We start from the raw sequence: 15,504 nt of genomic DNA, 5'->3' as shown, positions 1-15,504 counted from the left end.
GAGCCCCAATACCTCGACGGTGTATGGGGAGGTTAAGATGTGGCAGACCTTACCTCTACCTAAGTAGAGAGGCTGCTTCCAGTTTCTACCTAAATGGTAGAAAGGGCCCTCCAACCTCTTTTTTAAAAGCACATTTTTTTTAATAAAAAATAAATTAAAAACATCTAAAACAACATATATACAATTAAAATAACTTATTGACTCAATAAAACTTTAATTTCTTTATTTCATCAACGTTCCGAAATAAAAGTTTCGAAATAAAATACTATATGATATTATAAATTCTTTTACTTTTATTTTTCACCGTAATTATGCAATTTACCTCAACTTTCACGACAAATCACGTTGATACCCGACACGAAATGACCTTCACATTGATGGTACCATCAGAGATGGTTTAAGAAATGATATTTGAATTCTTAGAGCATCCCCAACAAAAGAATTTGTCGGTTTTGTAAACCATTGACACAGAGTTGTCAAAGGGGCTGTCGGTTTCAAATGTTTGGATAACTAAAGAAATTATTGACGAAGGGGGTGGGTTCATGCATAGATAAGTTAGTTTTAGAAAACTAAAAAGAAGAAGGAAGTGAATAGATGTTATAGATAGGAGCGTGTTAGATGTGTTAGTTTAAAAGTGTTGACGTACGCTGATGTGACAAAACTAATGAATGAAGTTCAAAAGTATTGTTGGGAATGTTCTTATGTCGGCATACCCCAATCTTTTTCCCAAATTTCCGTTTACTTTCTTTGCGCATTCAACAAATTATATCCAACTCATCATAATTTAACTTCTTTCAACTATTAGCTAGACTTGAGCCACTAATGAAGGAAAGGCATAGCAGACCGGGTTTTTCAAACTGTAAGTCATAACACAAGAGCTAGCAGAAATGAAATCCGTTCAATCTTACCGTCTAAATCTTTGATTGTTTCGTTATTTGGTGTATGTATATGTATATTTGATTATCTTTAATCACTTAAACACAAGTTTTGTTTTTGATTTTTGTTCTCACATTATTACTCATGTATTATGAATGTAAACTTTTGACCAATTGAATCTTGGGTTTTCAGGTTATACTTACATACATTTAGCTACAACAAAAAGAGATGAACATATAATGATGCTTCTCTGGTTGGTTTTTACTGGCTTTATCATAATGCCTTATATGAGTTACATCTTAATCAAAGGAACAATAGAAGTTAAGATAATGACATAGTTTGTTATGTGCAACTTATTCAAATATTGTTTAGACCTATGTTTACAAACAATTGAATCTAATGGTATAATAAGAGTATTAGACACTTAATGAGTTGATGTTATTAGTCTCTTTTAACCCTTTTGTATCATATATACACAGAAAGCTATTGTCTTTAACTAGCTGCCCGTTTAAGCTCATCCACCTTACTGTCTTCATCTAAGCTAATCGGGTCTGCAATACCACATTGAAACAAGTTACCATATGCACAATACTTGTTCTACAAAGCAGTAACATTGGCAATAACATTTACAAGAAAATGAATATACTAAGTCATGATACCGATAATTGATGATAACTGTCTTCATTAAGAACAAAAATATAAACCTATGTAATTCAGGCTTGCAACTTTATTTTATTTTGTCTTAATATGCTAGTGCATCATTCTACAGTCTACACCAACGAGAAGAAAATTAAAACTGGTGTTTTAGTAATCATAATAAATTGATTTTTAGAGCCACTTCTAAGTAATCTATCATCACTCCCAATTGCAGGACTACAAACTCAACATTGCTCGTTAAGGTTTTAAGCATCACAGATTCCGAACTACCATGACTCGAAACATGACACCATTACACTAACGCACAACAACAAACAGACGTCTACGCACAACCACTTAGCAAGCATATAAAAATCCTTAACAATTCTTGAAAAAGATAATGCTGGTGCAGCTAACTATCAAAGAACCAAGACTGGCAGAAAGTTGAATAAGACGTACAATCAGACAATGACTGGGCAACACATTTAGTCATGTAAAATACTTTTTGAATGATCATTACATGAAGTCGGAGCTTGAGTTATTTGATTGCCTGATGATGACCAGAAGCATTAGTATACACTTCATACAAATGAGGTACACATTCTTGATACGGAAACACAAAATATTTCATGAACTTCTTCTCAGAAAGAGAAATGCCTGTACAGAGCGAATACTTGCTCTTCAACAGCTTCTTGTCATTCAAAATCTGCAGTACTTTGTTTCTAGGCATAACCCGCTTTTCCAAGCTATACACTAAAAGTTTCGGGTGAGTGGCCACATATGCTGCCGTAAAACCAAGTTCATTCATGAAAAAGTTCAAAGACACTTTCAGTTTAGCCTCGGATCTTTTCAAGCAAAACGGTGAAGTTCTAGTCATTGTAAGTATATCAGAATCCAGCCACCCAAAACTTCTAAAGATCTGAAGCTTTCTTTCCAACGTCGATTTACTCATTGAAACAATCATTTCAATGCCATCACCAAATCTTGGAGAATTGGGTCGAATCCCGAAAACGGGTTCAACTTTTTTTATGCTTGATTCCAAGTATTTAGATTTTGTTAGAAGAACATTTGGATCTTGTAGGACTAGAGTTTTCATCTTAGCATTTGATAATCCATACTTGTTCAATATCTGCAAATTATGTGACATTTTCTGCTCGGATAAAGAGAGCCATGTTCTTTGAAGAACTTTACAAACTTTTGCATCACTACCCAATAATTCCCTCAAAAATATAACATTATCACTCAATTTTTTGCTCGAAATATTTCGACTTTTTCGAAACAAGTTTTCTAGACCTGACCCAGATAGCCCTAAGTCTTGTACAGCCCTAAGTTTTGGTTCTAGGGTTTTATCAACATTTGCAGTTAAAATCTTGGGGGAAAAACGTACGATGTTTTTGATCTGGGTATTATCAAGATCACAGTTTTTAAAAAACCCAATAACTGAAATGGGATTTTGAGTGGATTTCAGATGACTAAGTTTTGTTGAGACTGAAAAGGATTCATCTTTTGAAAACCCAAGTGAGTTTATCAAGAAATCCACCATCAAATTAGGCTGGCTGCTGATTGGGTGGATTTGTGTTGAATAATGTGTTTGAATGAGAGATTGCAGAGTTGATAATTGTGTTGGTTTTCTTGATTTGAATCGTAGAACCCACATACTGAGGTTCAAGAACTTGACTCAAAAAAAGTATGCAAGTTGGCAGAAAAGAAAAGGGAAGTTTTGATGTTTGCAGAAAAGCAGCTTACATAGCATGACCCGTATGTAGTTTTCTCACACACATATTAGATGTTTGAACGTCCATTTTTCCTATCTGCTTTAACATAATAATAAAGTAAATCATTATAGAAATGAGACAGTTCAAAAACATAAAACGGGTTATATAATTGAGCTATAAAAATGAAACGGGTTCAACATATTCCACTTTTGTTTATGTAATTGAAGCTTTAGTATGTTAGGTAGTTACTTAACCTATGTTTAAGAGACAAGGTTAAAGAGTCTGTTGGGGTAAATGCTTATTTCCGATAACTGTGATTAACAAAAAATCTTAGAGCAGACCAGTAACAAAATCATTGATAAAAGTCCACAAGTAATAACATTAGAAGACTTCTTTTAGTCGTGACCAGAGCCATGTCTTTACATTCTTGTTGTCGGTACTTGTAACTATATCCTTACAGGTAGAAGTCAACAATGTTGCAGTGTTGAGGTTGTCCCTTCACGCCTATACTTTTCTTGACACTCTTATACACCATTGGGATAAGTCTTTCCATAAGTCTGCTTATATGGACACGAGTCTGCAACTTTTTATAGCTATGGTTGACAATTACTTCAAAAATTTACATTTATGTTCCATGGTGCTGGCTGACATATATGGTCAAAAATACTCACAACTGGTCCGACACACAATAACAGTCCAAACCATTGACGCTTGATAGGGTGCTAGTTAAACGTCATTGAAGTCTTATTATGACTAAATATAATGGACCTGCACAACTTTGTTTCCTAAATTTCTGTTTCCTACCACTCTGAACTATTACCAGTAGCTCATCCTTATAGTATTGCTTAGTAATTTATATCAGTCATGAAATAACTTTATGTCCACTAATTTCCATGTAGTTTTATACAGTAATATTTTTTGTTTCATAGGCATACCTTATGTAATTGAAAGAACTTATCCCTCATTTGATGCATGTGAAATGATTTGGGCTTACTATATTGTGTAAATATCAGAGAGCAACAATAGTTGATACAGCCGTCACTGTAACTCTGGCCGTATCAGAAGTTGAAAGCTGATGTAACCAGAGAAAATGCTCGTCATGGTGGCTGAATTGGTGTTTTGATCTAACAAGTTTGGTCTAAAGTTCATTGGTATTTTGAATTGTTATTGTCACTTGTTTATAAACTTCAATCATTGTTCTTGTTTCCATGGATCAGCTTCAGTTTTGGAGTTTATGAACTTAAGTTATGTGGAGTTAAATTTTTGATCTTTAAGATTTTAAACTGCTTACAGTTTATAGTATGGTTATAAGTATGACCCATATGAAGAAATTTGAATTTTATGAGTTTAATACCTTTTTAAGCTTATCTAGGTTATGTGGCATTAAATGATCTCACGAAATCTAGTTTGGAACCAGCATGCCACGGCTTGTTCTGAAACTAACTTTCTAAGATTGTTACTAATGATCTCACGAAAGTTTCTAAGATTGTTACTAATGATCGTGATTATTAAAACTAATGAAACATTCAGTATATATGTATGTATATATTATTAGATGGGTGATTATTAATTTAACATTCATATACAAATTGACCTGGTCCGACTGTACCCAGTTGAACCATTTTCCTGAAATGACCCGGTTTGACCCAAACTCGTTTGACTTGTACTTGTTTTGGCCCGTAACCCAAACCCGCCTGAACCACCCATTTTGCCAAGCATGTCATTAACATAGACATAAAACTAGAAAGTTGATGCTCTGTCTAAGAACCCCTCTCACTTTAGACAGAATGGGAATGACGATCAGTTGAATGATCGATATGAGAAAGAAGTGCTCTTCAAAGAATCCGAGTCTAAGATAATTGGTCCTGCAATACCACATCAAAATAGTACTTCTGTAGAATTTACACAAACTTAATGACCGAGATTACAAGATCAATAATAAATTGAAAAATGTCAAAATGAAGAAAATCTAGGATGAAAATGTATGATCAGTCTTAACTAGGACAAATTTATAATCTAATTAAAACAAAATGTGCTAGTGCATCATTCCGTGAAAGCAAAAGTCATGTAACCATAGGAAACTGATTCAGGAGCTCCCTAATCTATCTATCATCAATAAGTTAGCAAATTAGAATTATCTCCAACTACATAAAAGTACAATAGAATTGTTTCGCCAACCTTCGTTTAAATCAGTAATCAAAACACAACATCGTGTATAAACCCATATTCAAAGTCTGAAACGTGAAACTATTATCTGTCGGGTACTAACCAAATCTGATTGCAACAAATTGCTATGGTACATAAATCAAATAAGTGGTGGCAATTCTTTTCACCCTATATACAAACGTTATCCTGATAAACTAGCACTTTACAGTACAACACATATACGGTACGATATATTTTACAGAAACAAAGTTTTCATGGTACAATAATCAGGGCTTATTTAGATCATCGATCATTTGACTGCAAACGATATTTGGACGGATGTTCATCATCTTTCCATTCAAAATCACCACAAGCAGTGAGAACAGTTGCAAGTATATAATCATCTACTTCAATACCTTCGGCTTCCATTCGATACATGAGCTTCATAGCCTCTCTACATAGCCCGTTCTTTGCATACCCTACGATCATTGCCTTCCAAGAAACCAAATTCTTTTCCGGCATGCTGTCAAAAACTTCTAATGCATCTTCAACATACCCACACTTAGAATACATGTTAATCAAAGCACTACCCACAAACACATTAGACAATGCGGGCGATTTGGAAATTGATGAATGTATCAATTTTCCATGCCAAACATTTTCTAATCTAGCACACGCTTTCAAAGCTGAAGAAAATGTGAACGGATTTGGAACGACTCCTTCACCCAACATTTCTTTTAAATATTCAAGAGATTCAGATTCATGCCCTAACCTTGCACACCCTGAGATCATAGCGGTCCAAGAAACAACATCTCTAAAAGTCATTCTCTCAAGCACGTAATTTGCACATGAGTAGTCTCCACATTTACAGTACAACCATACTAGGGTGCTTGCTATGTAAATGTTGTCTTCAATGTTATTCTTGAGTATTTGGGCGTGCAATTCTTTACCGGTTTGTAATGCTCTAATACTCCCACATGCCCTAATGAGGCTCACCATTGTTAACTTGTTAACATATATATTACGTCTTTTCATTACTCTAAAGAGATTGATGGCTTCTTCTCCAAGATTGTTGCGCGCATACCCCGCTATAATAGAAGTCCAGGTAACCATGTTTCGTCTTCTCATTCCATCAAACACAATCCTAGAATCTTCAATCACGCCACATTTTGCATACATATCTACCAACGAAGTCTCTAGAAAAACGTCGTTTTTAAATAGCTTTTTAAATATGGTTCCATGCAACTGTCTCCCAAATTTCAGTGCTTTTTCTTCCCCACAAGCTTTCAACACGCTACAAACGGTAAACTCATTAGGTGCAAACCCATCAGACAACATCCTTGAAAACAACATGAAAGCATCCTCAGTTTGTCCATGTTGGGAACAAGCTGTTATTATCGTAGTCCAACACACAACATCACGTTCACGCATCCTATCAAACACACGAAACGCTTCATCCAAACGACCACATTGTGAGTAGAAATAAACCACAGCACTTTCCACAATCAAATTCCCAAAATTCCCTTTAAACACACACGCATGAAGCTGTCTCCCAAGTTCAAAATCCACTCTCCTACTACACAAATTCAAAAGACAAACCAAAGTCTTGGAATTCGCCTGGATCCCACTCTCAACAAAGTCAACAAACAACCTCAACGCCTCGTCTTCAAACCCGTGTTTCAAATACCCACCAAGCATAGCAGTCCAAGAAACAACATTTCTCTCACGCATTTCATCAAACACCTTACGCGCATCACTCAAACACCCCATTCTTACATACCCACTAATCAAATTGTTATCAAGATACACCCCACAACACTTTGTAACAACCCCATGTAATCTTTTAACTTCTTTAAGTGTATTACAATAATGAAGCAAAGTTCCAAGATTCTTGCCATTTATAGCATAAGAATTACCAATATTATTACTATTATTGTCAGAACAAGAAGGAGGTGAATAATTATGATGTGGGTGTGTCTGAAAATGATTTGAATTTGATGAAAAACAGATAAAGTTTTGATCTTTTTTAGGTGGCTTGTTTAAGGGTTTATGGATGAGGTTTAAAGATGTGTGAATATGAATATCAAGAATGAATGGTGTTGATTGTATGAAATTCAGATTTGGTGAAATTAACATTTTTATGATGATTCTCCCGGCAAAAAATGTAGGATTATTAGGAGAAGTTGTTTCTGTTTTTGCAAAATTTGGATAGAAGTTTATGAAGTGCAGCAAATAAGCTCAATTTTAAATACAATATTTATTTTATTTTATTAAAAATAAAATTCAAAAAAGAATACAAAAACTCGAATAAGTCCATAACTTCTTTTTTTTCTGCCAACATAAAAAATAGCATTAGACTGACCAAATTCTCAAACCTCAAAGTATGTGGGGGATTCTTAGATTAAAATCAAAAAACAAAAATGGCAGCACACAATTATCCATTTTGCAATCTCTTGTTCAGACACATTATTATTCAACACAAATCAGCAGCAGCAGCAGCCGGCCCAATTTGATGGCGGATTACTTGATAAACTCACTTGGGTTTTCAAAAGATGAAGCCTTTTCTGCTTCAACAAAAGTAAGTCATCTTAAATCCACTGAAAATCCTATTTCAGTTATTGGGTTCTTAAAAAAATGTAATCTTGATAATACCCAGATCAAAAATATTGTATGTTCATCCCCCAAGATTTTAACCACAAATGTTGATAAAACCCTAGAACCCAGATTAAGAATTATAGAGGAATTAGGGCTATCTGGGTCAGATTTAGGAAAGTTGTTTGGAAAAATTGTATCTTCAAGTATTTCAAGTACCAGATTGTGTGATAATATAAGTTATTTGAGGGAATTATTAAGTAGTGATGAGAAAGTGATCAAGGTTATACAAAGATCGTGGTGGTTATTGGCGACGAATTTCACGAGTAAAGTGAATGCTAGTTTGTCGGTTTTGAAAGAACATGGTTTGTCTGATGAAAAGATTGAATTAATTCTGTTAAGAAACCCTGGTTGTTTACTGCAAAGTGTTGAGTGGTTGGATGCAACTATTAAGAAAGTTGAACCGGTTTTAGGCATTTCGGCTGAATCTCCAAGATTTGTTGATGGGATTGAAATAGTTGTTTCTATGACTCAAGCGACGTTGGATGCGAAGTTTGGAATCTTTAGAAGCTTTGGGTGGTTGGATTCTGAAATACTTAAGATGACTGTAGCTTTACCGTTTTGCTTGAGACTGTCCGAGGATAATATGAAACTTACTTTGGATTTTTTAATGAACAAACTTGGTTATACGGCTGCGTATTTGTCCACTCACCCGAAACTGATTGTTTATAGTTTAAAAAGGAGGGTTATACCTAGGTATAACGTGTTGGAGGTTTTGAAAGAGAAGAAGGTTTTGAAGAGCAAGTTTTCGCTTTGTTCCGTGGTTGCTCTTTCCGAAGAGAAGTTTGTGAAAGATTATGTGTTGCCGTTTTCTGAAGGTGTGCCTCATCTGTATGAAACTTACACCAAGGCAACTGGTTACAAGCAGCAAATCAAATAACTTGTTTTAATGATCTTTGAGAACTGGTGCTTTGCGTGACTGACGATGTTGCCCTGTATGTTTTCTTGAACTTTTTATAAGTTATGTTTTTTGTCTTAGTTTTCTTTATGATGTTACTTAGCGGTGTGATTAAACTTACAGAAATCTGATGCTAAGATCTCTTGATATGAATAGAAAGTCTAAGAACACATTGTGGTACTTTGTTGATGTTTATGCTATGTTATCTTTATTTTGACCATTTTTATTCATCATTTTGGGCTCCATATATGTGGTGTGAGAAGAAACAAGGAAATGATCGCCATCGGGGGATTTAGGGGTGTATAGACTTAAACAATAAGGGGTAATGGCGGCAACCCTAGCCTCCGGTATCACGATTGGATACCCATCGATTCACCTTTTATGAGCCACATAGTTCCAGCAAAGTTTCACAAGTCTAGCGGCTATTTATAATTCACTTATTGTTTTTGAAGATCTATATAAATCATTTATGTTTATATTAGCATTCCACCATTTCATTTGTCGTAGATAAACTCGAATCTGTAAGGCAGATCAAGATGCTGATGGGTTACTATAAGAAGATAGTAATAAGATGTTTTGTTATTAAGTATAGATATGTGACAATGTGGTTATATAAATGTACGAATTTGCTGTTTACAATATTAAGTAGGCTCAAAAACTATACACGAATTGGTTTTAGACTTTTATCTTTTCAACTAACTTCATTCGAGATGATCCATCAACCAAAACACTAAGTTCTAGTCCATGGTGGATAAATTGTGTGGATAGGTAAAACTTGATGGAATCAAGACAGCCATCGATGGAACACATATTATTGTTCCCTACATGTACCAGCTCGTATTCTTAGTAAGATATATTTAATTGTATTTTTAGTTCTGAAAGTATATTTATTAGAGGATTTAAAGAAAGATTAGAAGATAGCCACAATCTAGTGATTGATGCATAATTAAAGAAGGCAAAAGTACTTTTTTCGTCCTTGTGGTTTTCGAATAAACATTTTTCATTCTCGCCGTTAACTTTTGACTAAAATCGTCCCTGTGGTTTGCATTTCGTCCCTGCCGTTATAACTTTGCCGTTAACCCTCTCACATGCAAGTCACGTGAGGGCATTTTCGTCTTTTCATAGAGTTAAGTGCAAAAATCGTTCCTGTGGTTTATCGTTTTTGCATTTTTCGTCCTCGTCGTTAACAAATCCAGGAAAAATTTTCAAAAAAACAAAACAAACAAAAATTACCGTACCAATTTAATTCAAACAAAACAAAAACCTATACACCTACATTTGAGGACCTGGTCAATCACTTTCAAATGCAAACATGCACATACAATGTTTTAAATACCGGTAGTATTACCCGTAATACCGATATCGGAGAGTAACCCGGTACAACTATTTCTGATATTTTCGGTATTACCGTTCCGGTACTTCCGGTATTCACATTTTTTATTTTTTGAATTTTTTTAAAAATTAATTTTATAATACTTTAATGTTATTTTTTTTTGTAATTTGTGAACTTTCTTGTATTTTGTTATAAAGTACCTATTTGTTTTTTTTTTAGTGAATTGTAATCATATTTTGACTATTTTTGTTAAATTGTAATAAGTTTTATAATTTTTTTTTTTAAAAATAAAATAATTTAAATTAGTTGTATCGGCTGGTATTAAATTAGATCCTCAAATGTAGGTGTATATATAGGTTTTTGATTTGAGTTTGTTTTGGTTTTTGATTAAATTCTTGTTTGGAAGTTTGTTAAATACAAGGATGAAAAATGCAAAAATAACAAACCATAAGGACGAATTTTGCACTTAACCATAGGGACAAATGGGTGAAAAAACATATATGCCCCTCACGTGCAAGGTATGTGAGGGGATTAACGGATCCAGGGACGAAATGCAAACCACAAGGACGATTTTAGCTAAAAGTTAACGACGAGGAAGTAAAGTGTTTATTTGAAAAACCACATGGACGAAAAAAGTATTTTGGCCATTAAAAAATTACTCGTATGAAGTTTTAAAATGTATCAAAAATCTTTACAAAGGGATTCCCCACAATAGAAGTGATGTGCACATAATCCCCTCATCTTTATGAACTAAAACTTAGGGTCCCTATTTGGTGGGCAAATGTCACTCTCAATTTTCTTTACACACCACCCATTCAACAAAGGAACCAACTCACTATTGGTTGATATCTTTTTCTATAAATCACCTACACATAAATTGACTTAACATTTATATTCCTCCATGCCCAATATAACCCAACAATTCTCATTCTCAACTTGTCACATGCTTTTAAGCTAAAGTTTTCTTTTTATTGTAAACGATTTTTATGAATTATAATTTGAACTCGATTTTTGTTTAAATTGAGAAGATTATGGTTACATTCTTTTATATATATATATATATATATATATATATATATATATTTATATTCACTATAAAAGTTGTTGGTTCAACCTTAAAAGCCAAGGTTTTGCTAGTGCAAATCTCACAAACTTTTTACTATAAGTCCACAAAGTGAATTGGTTTGTTAGGTTTAGAGGTATCAATCCTTTCCAACTTCTTGGATCTAGAATCACTTTTTTCTTTAATGAGTCATTATGATTATGATTTTGTTAACTACACTTTGGGTTATACTTTTGTTGTTGTTTATGTCAACTTACACTTCATTAGTTGTCAAAACAGGGAAGCAAAGTTATTTGATCCTTGTTAGGGTTGAGATTTGCTTTTTACTATTATTTTATTTTATTTTAAGTTAATCAATATATCATAAAAAGTAGTAAGGGGTATTTTTAAGCAAGCTTTAACCGTTATATTAAATCTTTCAAAAATGCATTATCTGAGTATGAAATTGGGTCTTATTGGCCACTTGAAATTATCTTGTTATTAATATTTCATGTTTTATGCTTCTCTGACGTTACACCTTTTCTTTTTATACATGTTTTATGACTTACACATCATGGCATTAATTATTATTTTTATTATATATAAGCCCAAGATTTGTATGGTTAGCATGTGAGAGATAGTATACAAATCATCAAAATCATTTATACCAGATGATAAAACTTGGTAAAGCAATTTTTTATTATACTAAATCACATTTGCTCTAATAAATTATCGACCAAGTGTGATTTTTTAAAGTTGACAATTGTTTTTAATTTTGACTTTAATTTACACCTTTTTGTCTCCATCACAAATTTACACTTTTTACCCAAATAATTTTAATATATTAAATAAATAATAATTATTAATATATATCTAATAAAATAATAATTAATATTTATCCAATAAAATAATCTCTATATATATCCAATTGAATAATAACTAATATATATCCAATTGAATAATAACTAATATATATATCCAATAGTATGTTTTATCATATAAACATAAAATTAATTAATTAATTTGATGTAAATATATTAACATTTTAAGACAACTTCGATGAATATATTTGAAAAAAATATTTTAATATAAAACTCAAAGTGTTGATATATCGATCAATTTTTGTCAAATTGATTCTCGCTTTTGTCATCATAATCCTAATAATCATTATTAATTTTTGTAGCAAAAGTCTCACTAATTTACACTTTTTTGTTTTCCATTAATAATTTATATTTTTTAGCCCTAAATACTTAAATTATACTTTTTATAATATTTAGTCCCATCAACTTGAGAATATTTTTTATAATATTTCATCATTTAATTAGTTTGTTTATTGACCAATCACAACTCTCGATTTTTCTCTAATTTTTCACAAGTATGTTTAATATCACATTATGAGTATAACTGGTTTCAAAAAAAAATTATAATATATAAAATATTGTAACATTTGCCTTGTGAAATGACTATGACAAACAAATCCATCAATATGTCTTATGTAATTATTGTATTACAACTTGCAAAGTATAACAATTAGAATCATATATATATATATATATATTCAAAATTGTAAACTTTTATGACTTCAATTGTTAAATGTATGAAGATCTGATATTAATAATATCGTAAGTCCCGTGTCTATTGTTGGACACGGGTCTAAAATCTAGTAAAAATTACCAAGAGGAACAATGGGAAAAAGTTGTCAATCTAGTTAAGCATATATAGATCATCAGGAGTAGACGTGTTTAAAACAGGAAGTTCTAACCATTTTCATGATGGTGGGCCAAATGGATTGAAGTAGCGTGCATGGATTAGACTTTGAATTAGACCTTAGTTCGAGTTAATCATAAGTTTGTCTTTCTATAAAGTGTAATATGTTTTTAACTAAACCATGGAAACTAAAGATTAACTGGTAAGCGAGCCAGAATCAAGAAATTATTATTAAATAGATATATAAAAGAAAAAATGGAAATATGAAATTTTATGTGATCGAATGATCGATCAAATTTTAACACATACCTTTAAGATACTTAGAGTTAAAGTTGGCATAACAGGTTACACGAAATCTGTAAAAACAGACATATGTTAAGGTCAAACATGAATACGAAGACTTGTTAATTAATCGTATCATTTTTCTCAAACACGAACACAATACGAAAATTACAGGTACACATGTTACGACTTGTTAAGAAACCTGCTAATATGCATTTTAAAGAATTCTTGACTAATACTTAAAATATTAACGATACAAAAATTATTACAAACTTTAAGTAATGCATAACAATAATAGTTCTTAACACTACAAAGTTCATAAAGTTCATAGACATCTTAACTAATATAATTTGCGTATCAAATCATAATATCCATTCTTAGTATTATATATATATATATATATATATATAACTTTAACATGTCATAACAAGTCTTAACAGGTCTCGGGTCTGGATAAGACACGAAGCCTATTGAAGTTATACACGAAAGTTGTTAACGTTTATGTCGTGTTAAAAAGCGTCGAGTCAAACTTTTCGGCTCCTACTCGGAATTCGCTATTTATGTGAATATGTGATTCCGCTTCTCTTGGTACGTTTTTATGTTATTTTTGTTGGGATTTTCTTAACATGCAAAGAAGGAAAAAGAGAGAGAGAAATGGTCGTTTGGTTAAGGAAGTACACTTTCGATTTGCGTGAACTTTGTGCATTTTTCTTGCGAAAAGCTTTGATAATTGGCGTCTATTGGACCAACTACCATCTTGTTGATATTTAGATGTATTTTTTTGTTTTTGGAAAGTATATTTCTATATATTATACGAGTATTAGATTAGATTTTATTTCTATGTATACATATACTAAACTAATTGTATAATTAAATGAAAATAACGATGTCAATAGATTAAATAAAAATAATTATAAAAAAGATTAAAATTACTTTTATATGCCGATATTTTAAATGCATATGTTGTTATGTACCTTTGAAGTTTACATATTTCTAATTTAAATTATAATGCAATGCTTAAGAGTAAAACGAAATTGTTTTCTAATACAATATCGATTGTTTTAACTTAATGTAATAAGCTGCAAATATTTTACAAAATAAAAAAAAGTCCAATTGTTAGTGAACTGAATTTAAATTAAACTTAATAAATTGTAAACATGTTTCATATGGGAAAGTACATTTTTTAATAAATTAAGCTTAAATAAAATTGTGAATGTATTTTATTAAAAAAAATATGAGTAACTTTTCTCGTTAGCTTGGCGGTCTACTATTTTGTAACTTAGTCCGAGTAGCATCCGTTATCTCATATGTAGGTATTATTTTTTTCTTTTTTGCATATTTTATGGATTTTAGGGGTACTGTGGATTAATACCCGTTATTATTCTTGGGCCCATCGGGCTTCAGAATTTCCTAGTTATTTTTTACGTGAATGCATAGTTGTTAAACTCGTACGAGTCACGAGCTGACTCGTACGAGTCGAGTCAAAACAAAGGAAAAACAAGGTGACTTGGTGGGATGACTCGCTTTACTTTAGACTCGTAACATGACTCGTATTTTGTGATGCGAGTCGGTCCGAGTCATGTTCCGAGTCCCGAGTCGAGTCACGAGTCACAAAATATATTTTTTATTTTTTTACTTTAATATTTTTTTTAATCATAACTCTATTATATGCTTTTAAATTTGATTTGATTATAATAGTATCTTAATACATTAATACATTATAATACGTCTACAATAAATACTTGCACATAATTATAAAAATACCATATTTTCAAATATCCTGACTCTTACGATTCGAGTCACGATTCAAAAAATCAGATTTCGAGTCGAATCGAAATTTACGAGTCGACAACTATGCTTGTATGTATGTATGTATGTATGCCGGGTTAATACCATCCTTATTTGCTTCTATGACTTGTCGGGATGGTATTAGATGAATTCTTACACATGTCATTAGAAATTGTTTCTCTCACCCCACATGTTTGTTTTTATGCGGAAGGTATACTTATTATGTTTTTATGTTGATGTTTTATATATTCAAATGAGTTACTATTTATTAAAGTATGTATTATTGGGTTTTTTCTCTGTTTTTATGTAGCAAGGTAAGATTTTGCTTATGGATATGATTACTAAACTCTTTTACATTAACCTGCTAATTAATTTTCTTGTTTATCTAAATATCTTTACGAAAAAAGTTTTTTTTATTTTTGAGTAGAAG

General features: G+C 32.0%; 3 protein-coding genes across 3 annotated transcripts; 1 reads left to right on the top strand and 2 right to left on the bottom strand.

Annotated features, from left to right (window-relative positions):
• Positions 1-1,920: 1,920 nt before the first annotated feature.
• LOC122586662 lies at positions 1,921-3,055 on the bottom strand. Its single transcript, XM_043758641.1, has one exon. It carries the CDS (start codon positions 3,053-3,055, stop codon positions 2,051-2,053), a length of 1,005 nt encoding a protein of 334 aa, XP_043614576.1. The 3' UTR covers positions 1,921-2,050.
• A 2,429-nt stretch (positions 3,056-5,484) lies between these two features.
• Positions 5,485-7,584, bottom strand: LOC122588760 (pentatricopeptide repeat-containing protein At4g18520, chloroplastic-like). The gene has a single exon (XM_043760951.1). It carries the CDS (start codon positions 7,506-7,508, stop codon positions 5,676-5,678), a length of 1,833 nt encoding a protein of 610 aa, XP_043616886.1. The 5' UTR covers positions 7,509-7,584; the 3' UTR covers positions 5,485-5,675.
• A 139-nt stretch (positions 7,585-7,723) lies between these two features.
• On the top strand, positions 7,724-9,144 carry LOC122589004 (transcription termination factor MTERF2, chloroplastic-like). Its single transcript, XM_043761232.1, has one exon. The coding sequence runs from the start codon at positions 7,756-7,758 to the stop codon at positions 8,902-8,904; it is 1,149 nt and encodes a 382-aa protein (XP_043617167.1). The 5' UTR covers positions 7,724-7,755; the 3' UTR covers positions 8,905-9,144.
• Positions 9,145-15,504: the final 6,360 nt, after the last annotated feature.

The sequence above is a fragment of the Erigeron canadensis genome, chromosome 2 (genome assembly GCF_010389155.1).
Source record: "Erigeron canadensis isolate Cc75 chromosome 2, C_canadensis_v1, whole genome shotgun sequence".
NCBI classification, from domain to species: domain Eukaryota; kingdom Viridiplantae; phylum Streptophyta; class Magnoliopsida; order Asterales; family Asteraceae; genus Erigeron; species Erigeron canadensis.
The sequence above is the reverse complement of the archived record's forward strand: the minus strand, read 5'-3'. Positions and strand labels throughout refer to the sequence as shown.

Excerpts from the sequence above, each read along its gene's own strand:
- LOC122586662 (XM_043758641.1), bottom strand. The coding sequence starts at position 3,055 with ATGGTGGATTTCTTGATAAACTCACTTGGGTTTTCAAAAGATGAATCC.
- LOC122589004 (XM_043761232.1), top strand. The coding sequence starts at position 7,756 with ATGTGGGGGATTCTTAGATTAAAATCAAAAAACAAAAATGGCAGCACA.
- LOC122588760 (XM_043760951.1), bottom strand. The coding sequence starts at position 7,508 with ATGTTAATTTCACCAAATCTGAATTTCATACAATCAACACCATTCATT.